This window comes from Ceratotherium simum, chromosome 19 (assembly GCF_057802395.1).
Source record: "Ceratotherium simum simum isolate JZ-2026a chromosome 19, ASM5780239v1, whole genome shotgun sequence".
In the NCBI taxonomy this organism is placed as follows: domain Eukaryota; kingdom Metazoa; phylum Chordata; class Mammalia; order Perissodactyla; family Rhinocerotidae; genus Ceratotherium; species Ceratotherium simum.
Genome location: NC_141918.1, coordinates 15,057,096 through 15,075,944, shown reverse-complemented (window position 1 = coordinate 15,075,944; position 18,849 = coordinate 15,057,096). Strand labels below are relative to the sequence as shown.

General features: G+C 36.2%; 1 protein-coding gene across 3 annotated transcripts in view; it reads left to right on the top strand.

The window, feature by feature from the left end:
- Nucleotides 1-18,849, top strand: part of MAP3K7 (mitogen-activated protein kinase kinase kinase 7) — a 69,330-nt gene that overhangs the window by 23,973 nt on the left and 26,508 nt on the right. For all 3 annotated transcript variants that reach the window (XR_015555225.1, XR_015555226.1, XM_014781116.2), the window contains exons 6-11: nucleotides 310-434; nucleotides 3,159-3,287; nucleotides 5,067-5,197; nucleotides 7,023-7,104; nucleotides 9,743-9,873; nucleotides 10,520-10,649. Coding sequence is in view for 1 of the 3 variants with exons in the window: in XM_014781116.2 (XP_014636602.2) it covers nucleotides 310-434; nucleotides 3,159-3,287; nucleotides 5,067-5,197; nucleotides 7,023-7,104; nucleotides 9,743-9,873; nucleotides 10,520-10,649 (728 nt within the window). In the remaining 2 variants the exon portion in view is untranslated. The remainder of the gene's footprint in view (nucleotides 1-309; nucleotides 435-3,158; nucleotides 3,288-5,066; nucleotides 5,198-7,022; nucleotides 7,105-9,742; nucleotides 9,874-10,519; nucleotides 10,650-18,849) is intronic.

Sequence of the window (18,849 nt, the reverse complement as noted above, 5' to 3'; positions counted from 1 at the left end):
CTAGAAGTTTTTTAAACCCTATGTTTTACTTTGGCCCAGAGAGAAGCATAGTCAGGAAAGATTATGGAGATGGAGATGGAGACATGAAAATGTGGGTCTAACAGTCCCCCTAAGAGAACTAGGTTATGGCCAGTTAAGTTTTGCCAGTATTCCTCTGTGAACTGTGAAGCTATTATACTGACCAGGTAACATTTCACAGAACTTGAATGGTGACATTTCACTTAGCCCTTTCTATTTCCACAAATGGCTCTTCTTTTATTGTAGAATCAAATATAGGTCTTATAACCTTTGATTTTTTGTGTTAAACAGCTTGCTGCTGGTTGCAGGGGGGACAGTTTTAAAAATCTGTGATTTTGGTACAGCCTGTGACATTCAGACACACATGACCAATAACAAGGGGAGTGCTGCTTGGATGGCACCTGAAGTTTTTGAAGGTAAAATGACGAAAGCGTGAGTGATGTGATTGGTAATCTGCCTTATTATTCCATGTAAATCCAATATATGTTTATGGTTTTGCCCTGTTTCCATGATTTTTTTCTGCATAGTACATAATTATAAAGTATATACAAAAGTCTAAGGAGGTATTAAATAAATGTAGCCTTAGATCTTATATCTCATAGCAAGATTTAAGTTGTCTAGCACCTTCTGTGCAAGCTCAAGCTTCTGTACAGTTGATCTTCAATCTCAGATTCCGTAATTGCAAAATCACCTCTTTGTAACCCTAAAGTCAGTACTCATGGTGCTTTCATGGTTATTCTCAGGCATACACAGAGTGGGGAAAAATTTTGAGTCACCAAACACACACACATTCCCAGCTGAGGTCGAACACGGCAATACTCTGCCTTCTTGTTTCAGCTCTCATACTGTGTCATTTTCACGATCTATTTAGTGCCACATTTTTTTGCTTTTTTGTGCTTTTTGTTGATTTCACTGTTTAAAATGCCCTCCAAGGGGCCAGCCTGGTGACGCAAGCGGTTAAGCGTGCACGCTTCGCTGCGGTGGCCGTAGTTCTCGGGTTCGGATCCCGAGCGTGCACTGACGCACCACTTGTCAAGCCATGCTGTGGTGGCGCCCCGTATAAAGTAGAGGAAGATGGGCACAGATGTTAGCCCACAGCCAATCTTCCTCAGCAAAAAAGAGGAGGATTGGCATCGGATGTTAGCTCAGGGCTGGTCTTCCTCACAAAAAATAATAAATAAATAAAATAAAATGGCCTCCAAGAATAGTATTGAAGTGTTTTCTAGTGTTTCTAAGTATAAGCCTGCTGTGAAGTGTTTTACAGAGAAAATACATGTGCTAACCAATCTTCATTCAGGCGTGGGTTATAGTACTATTAGCCATGAGTTCAATGTTGACAAGTCAACAACATATATTAAATAAGATGTTTTAAATAGAAACACACAGAAAACAAGGTTATGTATTGATCAGTTGACAAAATGCTGTGAAGAGGCTTGCAGGAACCTAACCCTGTTATTTCCCTTAGGAGCGGATGACTCAGTGTTCACTAATTCAGTGTTCCCAGCAACTTTATAGAGCAGAAATACCAGGAATAACAAGAATCAACTGTGCTTTTTTATTGGTTTCCTAGCAATTAAAAATCGACAGTCTAAAGTTTAAATGAGCCTGCCTTAGAAAGAACACAAGAAATTGGGAGAAATATGATACTAAGAACGACAAGTAAAGGATAAGCTTATGTTTACTGTCTTTTACGTCTCTCTATCTCACTCAAGTTCTAAAAGAGTGATTCATAAATTTCATACTAGCTTTCTATATAAAAACATCAAGCTATCTATTAAATGAGAAAAGTTGAACTGAAGGTGTATGATTTGTATGTTACAAAGTATGAATGCACATAAAATTCAGATACGTTCAGTGACCAGATTCTGATTATGGCTTATTTCTTTTATTTTTGATGCATTTAAAGTTTTTTGTTTCTTTGTTTTTAGCCACCTGAGACAAAGAGGAATTTGCTATGCAACTGGTCACTGGAGTGGAGCTATTTTGCCATAAAATTCAATTAAAAAGTTAGTGGACAAGGAAGTGTTAAATTATACAAAATTAATAATACCTCCTGTTTTCAAATACATATAATTGGCATTGTTTTGTAATTATTTATTTATTTAATATACGTTTCTGTCAGTTAAAGTAACGCAGTATTACTGTAGTAGGGAGAGCAAAAAGATTTGTTTATACAGAAGAACCCAGAAATAAAAGTTACTGTTAGTTGTTTAGAGCAACAAAGCTCAGACGATTAAGCTATGTAGATTTCTTTATTTCTGAAAGATGTCAGCACCTGTGGCCCAAATTAGATTGTGACGTCATTGTAACGCCTACAGTGCACGGCTAAGTGCGTGTGTGGTACACGTGTAAGTGCATGTGTAGCTATCGCTACAATTGTTCATTCCTATAGTGGGTTGTTAAAATCTTAACACTAAATTAGAAATTTCTTCTGCTTTGATAGTAGAGTGGTACTATCCGTTAAGAGAATTGGGGAATAAAATTTAAGATTAAAAAATTACAGACAGTAGTGTACAAATGTTTCATACTCTGCTCTTTAGAAAGTGTAGTCTAAATAAATAAAAGATAAGGGCTGTGCCTCTTGATGAAAAAGTGGAAAATGACCAGCTTTCTAAGGTGGATTTTTTAGCACATCGTTAATACTTAATTCATTAAAAAAATGTATTTGTGGGGCCAGTCCGGTGGCCTAGCGGTTAAGTGCTCGTGCTCCACTTTGGGGGCCAGGGGTTCGCTGGTTCGGATCCTGGGCGTGGACCTACTCACTGCTCATCAAGCCCTGCTGAGGCGGCGTCCCACGTAGAGAGGAACTAGAAGGCCCTACAACTAGGATATACAACTATGTACTGGGACTTTGGGGAGAAAAAAGAAAAAGGAAGATTGGCAACAGATGTTAGCTCAGGGCCAGTCTTCCTCAAAAAAACAAAAAACACTAATTAAAATGCAAACTGAACAATGTTTCTTCTTAAAAAAATGTATTTGTTACAAAGACTTAAGGTACTTCAGAAAGAGTAATTTCTCAGCTCTACTTGTGGCGTCCTCTTGTTTTTGTACACAATGCTCATTCTTAAAATTTATGAAAGCAGTTATTTCTGTAAGTCATGTGGAAAAAAGTCTTGAAATTATACTACCCTTTTTTCTAGGTAGCAATTACAGCGAAAAATGTGACGTCTTCAGCTGGGGTATTATCCTTTGGGAAGTGATAACACGTCGGAAACCCTTTGATGAGATTGGTGGCCCAGCTTTCCGTATCATGTGGGCTGTTCATAACGGTTCGTGAAAAGAAATTTTTTTAAATATATTTCCTATTTGGAAACTTGTTTCTTCCCCAAAGAAGACCATTTATCCCTAACATTAAAATGTACAATTCTTTGTTACCAGAATACTTTCCTACCATCAGTTTCCAATCCTCCCCCCATCCCATAATCAGGCAGGGCAGGGCTGGGCACACACCTAGCCTTGGCACAAGGCTGAGGAAGTCTGCTGGCTGTGCTGATTAGGGAAAGACCAGAGCCAACTACCTAGATTGGCTCTCTCCAGGGGATGGGGAAGCATCAGACTGGATTCTGTGGAGAAAATAAAATTTAAAAATGAAATAAATAGATAAAATCTCTCACGTGGTTAAGATAATTGAGGAGCTATAGCCTTTTTCTCCTGAGGAAGGAAGGGTCTCACTGAGGAGAGAAAGCAAAGAATGATGATAAGAGTTGTTACTTAAGCTATTCATAAAGGCAGAACACAAAGTGCTTCACATCCTCTTTCCTTCTGTCTTCTCATTCATCCTAATGAGCTGAGTACAATTATTGCCTCATTTTACAGTTTTACAGATTAGGGAACTGAGACCTAGAGAGGTTAAATGACTTGCCCCAGCTCACAAGATTAGTAAGTGGTATTGCTGGGATTCAAATCCAGATCTTTGTGGTTCCAGTGCCCATATTTTTAAGTTATATTGCCTTATGGACTCTGTCCTTGCATCCCTCCTGTTCCTTTTATACCGCTAGTTATCATGTTTTTAACCACCCATGATGTTAGAATACATCTTTATTAATCAAGTTACTTTGCATTTGTTTTGGGAAAATAAACTTCATGAAGGAAACTACTTAATCTTCCTAACTTTTAACATCACCCTCTGTTATTTAATTTCTATCACTTGATTATAATCATTCTGATTAATGACATTTTAGTACACTATTCTATGAGTGATACAAACACTCATAACTATTTAGGTCATTCATAGACTTGTCCAACAGTACCATCATGTGAGTAATCTTAAGTGTGTTGACCAGTTTCCTGTACTGCCTTTCATTTTACTACCTTTAATGTCATTGTGGAGAATGCTAGAACATTGACCAAGACAGTTTGTTTTCTTTTTCTGTCAGTTGTCAGTAAATAATTGAATGTCAGTGAAGTAAGGAATAAAAGAACTAACTTGTTAATTGATAAAATTACAAAGATTTCATTATATTTGAGGCCTTATTTAAGTTAGAGACTTTACTAATAATATTACAGTCTTAGTAACTACACAAAAGTTGCCAGTTTTCAGCTTATGAAATGATTAATTCACAGCAGCCAAAAGTTCTGCCTCCCTCAAGAGAGTCATTTGGGAGATCAGTGAGTATAACACCATAGATGATGACTTTTTAGATATGGAAGATGATTCTTCAAACATATTTGAAATTTTTGCAATAAATCTAAGAATATAGTTCAGTAAGATTTACCTTAAGGCAGCGCTTTATTTTTCTTAATAAAACACATTAAGCCATTATTATTTGTTAAAAGAATGTTTATAACAAATGAAATATTATTAATTCTCAGTCTTTTACCATAATGCGTATAAAAATTTTAATTTAACTTTTCAAAAAGTATAGCTTTCTCTTTATGAAAATATAATGTTAACCTAAAGGACAAAAAAACGTACTTTTGTTACTCCAAAAAAAATCTTAAGTTACAAGATCTATAAAATAAATACTGCTTTGGAAATACATATAAAAAGCTTACACCATTCTCTGAGTAAATACATTCTTCCCCTCAACTCTAATTTTCACTTATAGGTACTCGACCGCCACTGATCAAAAATTTACCTAAGCCCATTGAGAGCCTGATGACTCGTTGTTGGTCTAAAGATCCTTCTCAGCGCCCTTCAATGGAGGAAATTGTGAAAATAATGACTCACTTGATGCGGGTATAATCCTTCTTTTGAGGGGCTTTGGGTTTAGGGGAATTTGATATATACTGAGTTTTAAAGGGGTTTTAAAGTAAAGGCACATTATTGCTATTTTCTGCTTTATACTTTTCTGTATTTTCCGAGTTAGAATGGGCATTCATTACTCATATCAAAGGAGGAAACGTTATTTTGAAAATAAAAAAAATCTAATTCTTTTTAATGAAAAGATGGCTAGACTAGGTTTCTGGATTTGCTTTTTCCTCCTGCTTAACTTAGTGGACAGATGTGTTTGTTTTTGGGCCTGGTGCCTCATCTGTAACTTGAGAGAAGCTGAATTAGATGATCTCTAAAGCCTTTCTAGGAGTTAGGTATTTTCTGACTCTAATAACTTGCTAAACTGAATTTAAAATTTTTCTTTAGCACAGATCTTCATCAAGCAGTCATTTATGCGGGGCAATAGAGAGGTTGCCTTCCCAGGCAAACTTATTTAAGAGATTTTTACCTTTTGATATTTCATTGCTTATTTTCAGCTTTTCATTTGCCATTAAAAAGTTAAACTTCCTTCTAGGATTTATAGAATTTTTTAATTTAGAAGAACTCTTTTAAATGATTATCAAAATTTCCTAGTCTATAAATCAAACACTTAGAATTATTTGAATAATTTTAGGCCTCTAGTTTTTGGTGCACTAACAAAATCTATCAAGTGGTACCTTGACTTTAAAAAGTTCACGTCCTTATGAAAGTTCCTGAATTCTTCAGAACAATTTGTTCAGTGGAAGAATCTTTCAGTCTCCTTAAATATAGACTAAGTGATTTCCTAAATGGCCGAAAATTTAGTTTGTTCATTCTGCTGAAAATAATTTAGGCAAACCAGCTTGAAATAACCTGATTAAAGCTTACCATCACATTTGGGTACCAACTATATATAGATTCCTGGGCCCTAAAGATATGTTATAAGAAAACAGTTTGGTCTCTGTAGTCAGATACCTTTCAACACTGGGATATGTAAATTGTTCAAATTGTAATTGTGCTTATATGTGCTTTGTCTAATTTGAGAAAAAAACTTTTCTTTTTTTCCCTAAATTCTAATTTTTATCCAGCAGATATTTCCAATATTATGTCTTCAGTTCATAGAGGGACACCCATAATCTATCCTTGATATTTAAAATATTAGTTATAACAATTATGGCATACCAGTCTCAGTTGTCAAACTAAGAATCATTTCAACAACTTGGAAGTTTACATCACTGTTAGGAGAACATAATTATGTTTCATATAATTATGAGAAATGATATTATGGTATTTCGTATGTTTCTCTAGAGAAATATTTGCTGTTTTCTTCAAGACTATCTAGGCTCTGTGTAAAAGGGATGCTTAGGTAGATACATGGCATTGATCGCAGTTGAAATTCACAAGAGTAGCACATTATTGTTATCTTTGTAAAATAAAAAACTTAAGGGCCGGCTCCGTGGCTTAGCAGTTAAGTGCGCGCGCTCTGATGCTGGCGGCCCGGGTTCGGATCCCGGGAGCGCCCCGAGGCACCACTTCTCCGTCCAACGCGAGGCCGAGTCCCACGTACAGCAACTAGAAGGATGTGAACCTATGACATACAACTATCTACTGGGGCTTTGGGGGGAAAAAACTGAATAAATAAAATCTTAAAAAAAAAAAACTTAAGTATCTACAAATTCAGTATATGCCTTAGGGAAAATAAAGCAGGATCTTTGCTACATTGAAATCCTACAACAAGGAAGTAATTCAGATGTACTCTTCAAGTTAATTTTTACAGGATTTAATTTATATTAAAGAAATTTTAAACTCTGATTTACTTTTTTATATATAGTACTTTCCAGGAGCAGATGAGCCGTTACAATATCCTTGTCAATATTCAGATGAAGGACAGAGCAACTCTGCCACCAGTACAGGTAAATGGATAGATTGGAAAAGTAATAACCTAATTTTTTTGTGTCTCTATTCCTGTGAAATTATAATCAAGAAGCAATGAATGATGTCCCCATTTGCATTTTAATTTCTTCATTTCATATGATTGACTGCAATTTGAGTTTCCAGGTACAATATTCTTCGTGAAGGTGCCTAGATTAAAGAGTTACTGAAGACCTGCTTCCAAGTCTTAGAATTCTTGCATAGTTATATGTAAAAAGATTGGATATTGTATTGCTGTGAATGTCATTCTTTATTTGAAAAACAGTTTTTACACAGATACTGCTAGATCAAGTAGTATTAGAAATTATTGTAAATATATATAACAACATATTTCTTTGTCCTGAATACCCTATGTTTTGGTCCTTGTAGGAGTCTACAGAGACTCTTAAGTAAGAAGCTGTGTTTTAATTCAAAGTTCCTCGGTTTTCTAAATATGAAGTCATAGTGAGGTTTGTAGTTTATGATCATCAAAGATAGTAAATATAATACTGTAACTTAGAAAATTGTACTTCTCCAAATATATGGCATTTTAAGCATTTCATTATTTATTTAATTAAAACTAAAAAGCATATGTGTATATGTACACGTGTATTTATCCATATATTTATCCTATACTTAAAATTTTATTTTTACTGATAAATATTTGTACTGGTCTATTTTCTCCACCTCAAAAATAATTATATTTATTTTAAGCTGGTTTACTATTTGGCTAATTATTCCCAAATTCCAATTTTACTGAAAATCTTTTGAGTTGCTCTGAATTCTAAAATGAATACTCTAAAATGCCATTATTTGTTTCTACCACTACCCCTCTGCCCATGCCCATACTGTGACCTTCAGTCCTTTGATTCTTTCCACCTTTTCACTGACCCTCAGTCCTCTTAGATCCTTCCTTCCTTCCTCCCTCCACTTAATTCCAGGCAGTCATTATAATTCCTTTGGGAATAATCCTCAGCTTTCTAGCCCTTGTCTCAAGGTTGCAACCACAAGCCTGATTAAATCTGACACTCAGCTTACTCCTTGCCTGTATCAGCGCAGCTAGATGTGACTGGAGATGACGCGTTTACCATCCTCAAATGCCTCTTTAGTGCTGCTGGACAGTTGCACTGTATTTTAATCTATCTCCTCTCTCCTAGATGACTTTATTTTATACTTTAGCTCCTCTCCTCAGATTTCAAACACCTCCTCTGACCTTGTTTACTATTTTTCTGAGAAAATTGGAGTAATCAGAAGATAGCTTCCACAAGTTCCCCCACTGCATCTGCCCACCTACCTGTATCTGTGCCCATCTACTCTACCTTCTCTTCTGTTGCTGTGGCTGAACTCTCCATGCTGCTAGCCAAAGGCAAACTTGTCTACTTGTGCATTTATCCCATCTGCTCTTCCCAGCAGTCCTTCCCTCTGTCTCCTGTTCCACTGGGATCATTCTCAGAGCATATATAGTCTGTATTTGCATTCTCCATCTTCTCTCTTCCCATTCTCTCTTGTGCCCACTTTATTCAGGCTTTTATTATACCACTACTCCAAAATTGTTCTTGTCAGGGTCATCAGTTATCTCCATATTACTAACTCTAAATGAATGATTTTCAGTTCTCATCGTTTTTGACTCTCAGTAGCATTTGACACTGTTCATTACTGTCTCCTCTTTACAGCACTTTCTTCAGTTGGTCTCCAGGATACCTTACTAGCCTGGGTTTCATCTTATATCTCTGGCCACTTATTTTGATGGTTTCCTATGTTGGTTATTCCTCGTCTTCTCAACCTAAAAATGTCAGAGTGCCCAGGGCTCAGTCATTTGGCCTCTTTGCTTATCTGTCTATACTCATTTCCTGAATAATCTCATCCATTATCATGGCTTTATATACCATTTGTTTGCTGACATTTTGCTCCATCCCGGACCTGAATTTCACATTCATATGTCCAACTACTTGCTTGATATCTAATAGGAACTCAAACTTACCATTTCCAAACTGAGCTCCTGATTCTTCCTTCATACTCACTCCTCCCATGGTCTTCCCCATCTTAAATTTTTTTTTTTTTTTTTTTGGTGAGGAAGATCAGCCCTGAGCTAACATCCATGCTAATCCTCCTCTTTTGACTTAGGAAGACCGGCTCTGAGCTAACATCTATTGCCAATCCTCCTCCTTTTTTTTTTCCCCAAAGCCCCAGCAGATAGTTGTATGTCATAGTTGCACATGCTTCTACCTGCTGTATGTGGGACACGGCCTCAGCATGGCCAGAGAAGCGGTGCATCGGTGCACGCCCGGGATCAGGACCCAGGCCGCCAGTAGCGGAGCGCACGCACTTAACCACTAAGCCACAGGGCCGGCCCCCCTCCCCATCTTGACTAATATAAGCCACTTCATTCTACTAGCTCAGGCTAAGAACCTTAAAGTCATCCTTGACTATTGAAGACTGTTTAGGCATTTTGGTTCCTTTTTTGTGCTATCCTTAAATTTCATTTAAAATGGGTTTGTTTGGGTATCTTCATTAGCTCGAAAAGTCTTATTTTATTTTTGTTCATATATTACTAGTTTAGAAAAGAATTTGTTACATGTTATTGAATGAAGCATTTGCATTATTCCCAACCTATATTCATAATTGTTTCTGCTTTCCTAGGCTCATTCATGGACATCGCTTCTACAAATACCAGTAATAAAAGTGACACTAATATGGAGCAGGTTCCTGCCACAAATGATACTATTAAACGCTTAGAATCAAAATTGTTGAAAAATCAGGCAAAGCAACAGGTTTGTTTTATTATTAAAAGTAAAATCATATGGTAAAGTTATCAGTAGTCATAACATTATACTAACTGAAATTATTTGCCATCTTCCATTATACAAATCCTGAATCTTATTCCTGAAGCAGACAGATAAGCTTAAGAGTAGAGACATATAATGAGATTCTTGTACCATTTATTACCAAATTGTTTTCCTTTCTGATGATTACTGCCTTTGCCAACTGTGCAACTCCCTCCCTATGATGATCTCTAACTTTAATGGTTGATGGTTAAAAATTTTAAATGGTTATTTCTTGGCTGTACTACCCAGTTAAAGGAGTTGTCCTAAATCTATCATTTCATGTTGTTCATGTTTATTTTATTTTTGCCATTTTTAGTTTAAAAATATTTTAAGGAGTGATTTTATTTATCTTACCTGAGTCATTTAGGTTAACTAATAATTAGGGCATTTAACTCCCAGCTTTCCCAAAAGCCAGCATCTGCAGCTTGCTCTCCCTTACCCCTGTAGCTCCCTCTCCCCGAAAACTTGCCTTTTCTTTCAGAAAGAACAGAATCCATAAGAATCCCAGTTGATATCTTCCTCCTTCTAGGCTTTCCAGGATTTTTAAATCTAAAGAGCTTCAGTAATTCAAATTGACCTGTAATTTTAACAGAGTGAATCTGGACGATTAAGCTTGGGAGCGTCTCGTGGGAGCAGCGTAGAGAGCTTGCCGCCAGCGTCCGAGGGCAAGAGAATGAGTGCTGATATGTCTGAAATAGAAGCCAGGATTGCTGCGACCGCAGGTAAAAAGGGAAATGAAAATCTGAAGGGTAGTGAAAGTAGTAGTTACAGTTGTTTCATTAGCAGGAACGTCAAGGTTTTTTTGTGTCTAAAATTTTTTTAACGCAGGAAGTAGGCTTACAGTATACTTTCTAAGCTTCTAGCAATAATTTATACATTTATTTCAAATTCCAAATAAGGAAGGTATGACTTGTAGAATTATTTGGATCATAAAATGTACCTTCCTAAGTACAGATTTTATCAAATGTAAGTCTTGCAACTCAAACGTGAGCTGAAAGTCTAAGTGAGAAATTGAAATTTTGCCAAAACCAGAATGTTTTGGAGGATTTTGAGTGATTATACTAGAATCTTGTGCTGAACTCAAATAATAGTAAATGTTTTGTTTTGAAATTAGCAGAAAAATGTACTCCAGATCCAAGTATGGTTTGGCCTTACTATCTTCTCCTCCTCCTTCCAGTGGCAAAAGTAGCTAAGTTGGTTGTGGTTAATTCTTTTAATTGTAAAATAAAAGGTCATGATAATTTTATTCAATCTTGAAAAAGCTAGCATTTCACTTCCGTTTTGTCAGTTCTTAAAATGATTAATTATGGAAAGACTAGTCAGCACAAAAGCAATTATATGCTTTGTTATCTGAGTGAACATCTAACCTTCTTTTCTAACCAGGTTTCATTTTAGTAATGCTGGTTTAATTTGTTTGCTCTCCAATTCCCCCAGGAGTGGAGGGGAGCTGATTATAAAAGTAAATACATTTCTGTTGTGAAAGTGTAAACAAACAAACAAAAAAAAACAATCTTCCATAATTGTCCCACTCAGAGATAAACACTTACCATTTCTGTGTATTTACCTCTAGTCTTTTAACTGTATATGTGTATACATGTGTATTTCCATGGATATTAGCATATATATTTTTTAACTTAGCTAACCAGGTTCATTTTGGTTTTTTTTTAGGTCTTTTTTGTCATTTATTTAGTTTTTTTCTGAATAGAATATTTTCATTTTGTGTGGAGCTCTTTTCAGAAATAAGTTGTCCAGAGGACCATCATACTATATTTGTCTTCAGCTAATCATGATCACTGACTTGAATCAGTTAGCATTAGCATCGGTTGGATATAACAGAATATCCAAAATAACAGTGTCTTTAACACATAAGCTTTTTTTTTCACACATACGCAAATCTGGAGATAGGCTCCATGATCATTAGGCAGCTGTGCTCCTTCTGTCTCTCTGCCATAGTCTGTATTCTGTGGCTTCCATCTTCAAGGTTACTTTGTGCCACAAAATGACTATTACAGTTCCAATCATCACATCCACAATTGAGGCAGCAGGAAGGAAGAATTAGGGGAAGACCAAAAGGGCACACACCCAAGCTCTTTCAAGGAACTTTCCCAGAAGTCCCTGCTAACAATTTCCACGTAGAAGTCATTGGCTTCCACACGGAAGTAATAGGGTCATATGGCTACAGATGGCTCCAAGGGAAAGAAGGATCTGCAGTCTTTTATCTGAGAACATTGCTGTCCCGAGTAAAGTCAGGATTCTGTTGCTAAGAAACAAGGGAAGAATAGAGACTGGCAGGAGAGTAGCTGTCTCTGCCACACAGATGGAGCTTCAGAAATGATGAAGTTGAATGGAGGTCACCTGCCATTGTCAAGCCCTCCTGGTGTCTATGAGTCACAGTGTTTCTGGGGATTGAGAGCGTCTCAGTGAAGTGTCAGGTGAACAGTGCACGCAGAGACATACCCTGGCACTTTGGGGAACCTTTTTCACTTCAGGCATATCACTCAGGTTAGACTTGCTAAATAGTGAATAGTGTTCTAATAATTTTATATCTTTGCTAGTAACTATGAAACTTGATAGTTTTATATCTTTTTTAGTCAGTTACGGTTTTGTATTTATTCTTTATGCAAGTGATATTTCACTAGGTTAAAGGTAACCACAGACATTTAAATTACACTAAATGTAGAACAGACACTATTGAACATCCATTGAATTTTACACAATTCAGATTTTTTAGAGAATTGTCTTACCTTGAAAGGTTCATATCCTCCAGCCTTTCAACACTATCCATGTTTAGTGAGAATGTAGCCTAAACTTTGTAAACTATAATAAATATTCAGTTTACTAGAAGTATGTATAAATACTTATAATCATAAAAGCATACACATTTCATACTTTGATTCAATAATTATCATTTAATCACTGAATTTTACTTTGTAGCACACTTCAAGAAATGCCTAACTTGAACATATATTCCTGTTTGTGAAATTAAAACAAATTGATAGCTTGTTTCCTTTTAACTCCTCTCTTCCTTCCCACTTTCATCCTAGCCCTGCATTGCATATCAGTGGTGTCACTTAGATAAATTGTTTCTGTGAACATGTTTGAAATTTAGCTTCCTCATTACCCTGCAGCTTTGTTTGTCTGTGTCCTATTTTTTTTCTGCTAATAAAAGCCAGTGTGTGGGGCTGGCCCCGTGGCTTAGCGGTTGGGTGAGGGCACTCCGCTGCTGGTGGCCCGGGTTCGGATCCCAGGCGCGCACCGACACACTGCTTCTCCGGCCATGCTGAGGCCATGTCCCACATACAGCAACTAGAAGGATGTGCAGCTATGACATACAACTGTCTACTGGGGCTTTGGGGGGAAAATAAATAAATAAATAAAATCTAAAAAAAGCCAGTGTGTGAAACATCCCGTATTGATAGTTGTTTGCTCCTTAATCACGCCTTTTCTAAGCATGGATGAAAAGTTAGATAGTTCTGCATGCCATTCTGCATGAAGTGTTATTAACAAAACTATTCGAAAATTATTGTTTTTGTAGTTAATCTTTTTCTGTGTTACTATTTGTGGTTGTTTGCATGTATACTGTATATGTGTGTTTTTGCAGCCTAGTCCAAGCCTAAACGGGGCCACCATAAAACTGCTTCATTTGGCAACATTGTGGAGATGGCAGCTTTTGTCCCTGAGATCATCTTATCAGGTATCCTAGACCACCTGAGTTGGTCTAATAGCTGTGGGACCAGAATAATGATCCCTGGTACTTACAAAATGCTTCTTGCTCCAGTTTTTATAGGACATGAAAATAGATACCTTGCATGCGCTAGTTAGGAAGACAGATTGAAAACTGTATATATTTATCTACACTGAAGCGAGCTTGACAGGATATCTCAGATCTCTAAAAATGAGGATAAAATGGAAGGCAAAGTAAACTTTCACAAAAGGGAGAATACCAGCCCAGAATTCTACCAACTTCCTCTCACCTTATAAGTGAGCAGATGAGCTGAACCCAGACCTTTTTTGTACCCAGCAGAAAGAGGCAACAATTGTTTAAAAATACTTGTTGTCCTCAGCTCCTTTCCTTCCTTAGTTACTACTTTTTGGGCTCCCTCTAGGCTTTCTATCCCAGCCTCTTTCTGTTGGTAGCAAGTGAAATATGAAGTTGAGAAAAAAGAGTTGCTAAATACCATTTTGCCTTAACCTAGAAAACAAACAAAGTAAAACCAAATGAGATTTGCTGTTTTGTGTGGTATCTTGGAAAAGAATCATGATCATTTATGATTCTTGTGTATTGTCAGGAGAATCTTCTTGCAGATTACGTGTGTGTGTGTGTGTGTGTGTGTGTGTGTGTGTGTGTGTGTGTGTGTGTGTGTGTGTGTGTGTGTGTGTGTGTGTGTGTGTGTGTGTGTGTGTGTGTGTGTGTGTGTGTGTGTGTGTGTGTGTGTGTGTGTGTGTGGAAGATTAGCCCTGAGCTAACTGGCCCTGGGCTACCATCCGTGCCCATCTTCCTCTACTTTATATGGGACACCACCACAGCATGGCTCCGAGCCTGCAAACCCCAGGCCGCCAAAGCGGAGCATTCGAACATAACAGCTATGCCATTAGGCCGGCCCCGCAGGTTACATATTTTTATACCTAACTCACACATGGGTCTCAAATTGGTAAATTGCTTTTATTTCTTATGGTGATCATTTCATAGATGAGTCTAAATCACCATTTTTGATAGAAACTTAAATGGCATATGTAACCTTTAGTATTGGTTATTATTTGTTGTCAGAATTATCATTTATTTATCCCTCTGCTTTAGGTTTTTCTCCACCTCTACCCCCAAAATTTTGATAAGGAAATACATGATTTTTCCCACACACATTCATGGGTGTGATTTGAGTGAATTCTCCAGCACTCTATACTTTGCCTCTTTGTGCTTTTAGCATAATATTGTGTTATAGTTGAATACCTAGTGGTTCTTTTTTTTTTTTCCCAAGGTAACATTGGTTTATAACATTATATAAATTTCAGGTGTGCATCATTATATTTTGATTTCTGTGTAGACTGCGTCATGTTCACCACCTAAAGTCCTTTGCTGTACACATGTGCCCTTTTACCCCTACATCCCCCTCCCGCTCTGGTCACCACCAGTCTATTCTCTGTCTATGTGTTTGTTTATTGTTGTTTTTATCTTCCACATATGAGTGAAATCATATGGTATTTGTCTTTCTCTGTCTGACTTATTTCACTTAGCATAATGCCCTCAACATCCATCTGTGTTGTTGCAAATGGCAAGATTTCATCTTTTTTTATGGCTGAGTAGTGTTCCATTGTGTATAGATACCGTATCTTCTTTATCCATTCATCCATTGATGGGCTCTTAGGTTGTTTCCAAGTCTTGGCTATTGTGAATAATGTTGCAGTGAACATAGGGGTTGCATGTATCTTTTCGAATTAGTGTTTTCATGTTCTTTGGATAACCCCAGAAGGGGAATAGCTGGAATTGTGGTTCTCTCCTCTAGCAAACTGAAAACTGAGGATAAAGACCATGTCTTTGTTATTTATATTGATTGTATGAGCAGTATCTGGCTCAGTGCCTCACACATAGTGTTTAATAAATATATGCCTATTAAATAGATGAACAAACCGTTACTGAGCTCCAGTGAGTAGGAACTAAGATACATATAAAATGTTGTATAAATTATAAATATGTATAAAATATAAATTATACAATTCTTAGGGGCTGTTTTGTCTATAGAAAACCATTTTATATTAGAGTAATTAATTTTTATTCTGGTTATCAAAGTGGTTTGTTTTACAACATCGTCACTATTGCTGTTCAGAGAGTTGAGTTAACCATTTCTCACTTAATAATTTTATTTATTGAGTCATGGGCTGCTTTCAATATCAACAAAGTACTTGAGATCGTTTTACATCCACACTGAAAGATACTGTGTTTAAGGGAATAATATTCTGACTAAAGAAGTAGCAATGTTTAAACATACATACTGCTGAGCTGTGATTATCTTAAATGTTTGAGGGAATCAGGAAGATTTAGGCAAATGGCACTATAACTTAATCCAGGTCTTATGGGTAAGCATTAAGAATAAACACATACAGACACACAGGGGCAATATATCCAGTACTATACAAGATAATGAAAGGGAGAGAAGAAGAGAAAGAATAGTAGTCTCACTGGTTCTCAGCCAGGGTGAATTTGCCCCCCAGGGGACATTTGGCAACATCTGGAAATATTTTTGGTTGTCACAACTGGCAGACACTACTGGTATATAGTGGGCAGAAGCCAAGGATGCTGGTACCATCCCCTGATGTACCGGATAGCCTCCCACAGCCAAGAATTATCCAGCCTAAAATGACAACAGTGCCAAGGCTGAGAAACCCTGGTTAGATGCTCTGTGTGGCCTATAAAGTAGTTTAAAGTACATCATCTTAATTGACCTTCGTAACAGTCTTAGGGTATCAGATAAAATTATAGCCATTTTACAGATACAAAACTCAGATCTAATGATGTTGAGTGGGTTTCCCAGAGTCACAGCCAGGATCCCAGCCCAGAACTTCTGACTTCAAATCACATCTACTTTGTCCTCTTTTGTTTGAGTCAGAGAAGATAGGGTAATTCTGCCTTGCTCATCCTTAGGGCTTGAACTGAAGAGAGCCAGGAGACCCTCTTTTCTGACACTGGGTCCTTATGGAGTCAGGAAACCTTAATTCAGCTCTTAATTGCCAGAGCAACAATGCTGCTCCAATGGAAATAGTATTCAGTAATACATTTTATTAAATATTTTTGTTTTTTTCCTCAGATATCTAAATATTAACCTAATCAGTTTTTCTTTAGTAAAAGAATGCAAGCACTGAAATTGAAACAGTTGGACATAAAAACCAAACATTAATTTGTTCTTAGTTTGTATTTTTAAATTAAATATAAAAATATAACCCATGCTTTGAGAATATCTCGAATGTCTTACATGGCCATTATAATTGTAAAGGAGGATAATATTTAATTCTCCAAATTTCTTAATACCTTCTAGAATTTTTTCCTCAAAGTCGATTTCCCAGAAGTTCTATAGTATTACCTGATACTTCTTGATATAACTAAACTGGTATTAATTAGCATTGGATTCCAGTTGTAAGCATTTTTAAAAATATAGCTGTGTTTTTTATCTTTTATGGGTAAGTAGGTTCAATAATACTTTCCTTTGGCCAAGTGCAGTATACTGAGTCTAATGTACTTCTTGGAATGAACTGCCTCTTTTAATAGCATTCCTTTAAGCATCACTTATTGGCAATGTACAAATTTATCTTTTCTGAAGTTTGTTGCTTCTTGCATTTTTTAAAAACCAAGTTTTAAAGTTTTTTTAATCACACTATTACTCTAAAGGATTTTTTTAGAAATACTTTATAATGACGAAAATGCCTAACCTAGTCATAGGTAAACAAATTCAAATTTTGTTTTTTGCTTGCTCTTCAACACTGTTATCTACTATGCCATCCTTCAGATGAGGAAGAGCAAGCAACCTATGGCTAACAACAGTATTCATTGATTTAATAGTCTCTCAGGTCATGCAAAAGTGGACCCTTAATACCTACGGACTTCCTACGGATCAAACTACACAATTTTTTATACTTCTTTTACATTGCCCCTGGCTCAGAAGAGGTATTAGCAAACTTTAGTATGGATAAGTCTCCCTTCTTCTACTTCCCACTGCCCACAAAGAGTGGCTGTAGATCAGTCTGGTTTCTTATTACCAAGCAAGACACATGGTTAAAAGCACATTGCCAATACAGACGACATTTTGCTAACTCTTCATTTGTGGAAAAGGTCTTGCCGAGTAACAGAGTGCTACGTAAGCAAATGTAAATGTAAATGTAGAAGTTTCTTGCCCGGGATTTAAACCATGTGACCTGCAATTTTCTAATCCGTTTGTTTATTGAACATTGTGAGCTTATAAATTGGAATGGACTTTGAGAAAAGGAAATAGGCTTTCTTAAATGTCTCGCATTAAAACTTAAAGTTTTAAAAGCATAATTCTTTCCCCTTTTCAGCCAGTACATTTTAATTTGTGTTACTTTTATTTGAAGACAAGAGAATGGGTGGCCGATTATTCGATTGCTTTAAGTTTTTCTGGTTTGTTTTTCCTCCAAGACTTTAATAAGAACGTGGATCTTTGTTTATTTGGTTCTTTTACTTGGATTTTCTTGACTTTCTCACATTTTGTTTTTGTTACTATCCAAGCTTCCAAGTATCTATTTTCCCCCATCTTCATCTCAAGTACTCAAATGAAATAGGGCTTATGGATTGTGAAACTGTATAATACATTCTGATAATAACATTTGATCTGGTGTTAAAAGAATACCTGAATTTTACATTTCTTTTAAAAATCCAGATGTCAAAGATGAACAGGTAAAATGTCAAAAAGTTGCAAAACAGGAGCAACAACCTTTTCCAGTTTAAAGCATAGAGTAAGAGACTGAGTAGTTAAGAAAGCAGATTTTGTTCGTGGCTCTGGAGTCTTTGTGTGAGTCGTTATAGCACTTAAGGGAATTTACTGTGATTATAATGTATTTTGAAATCCACTGGAAAAAAGTACTGTTAAATACATATATACATACCACCTGTGAAAGATTTAATTGAAACATTAGTCTTCTGGACTTCGTTCCTCTCTAATGTAAAATTCCTATACATAGTTTATACCAGATTGATTGCTATTATAAAATGAAATAAATTTCCAATATGTGATTTGCAAAAGTAAATTTTTCCAAATACTGATGTTGTATGACCATTATAATTATCATATATTTAAAATGTCTTAAAAATTAGCTAAAATGGAAGGTTTCATAGAATATTTATATTTAAAGTTTTTATTAATGCTATTATAACAGCATAATCAGTAGTTCTGAATTTCTTAGTTCAGACTAAATTAT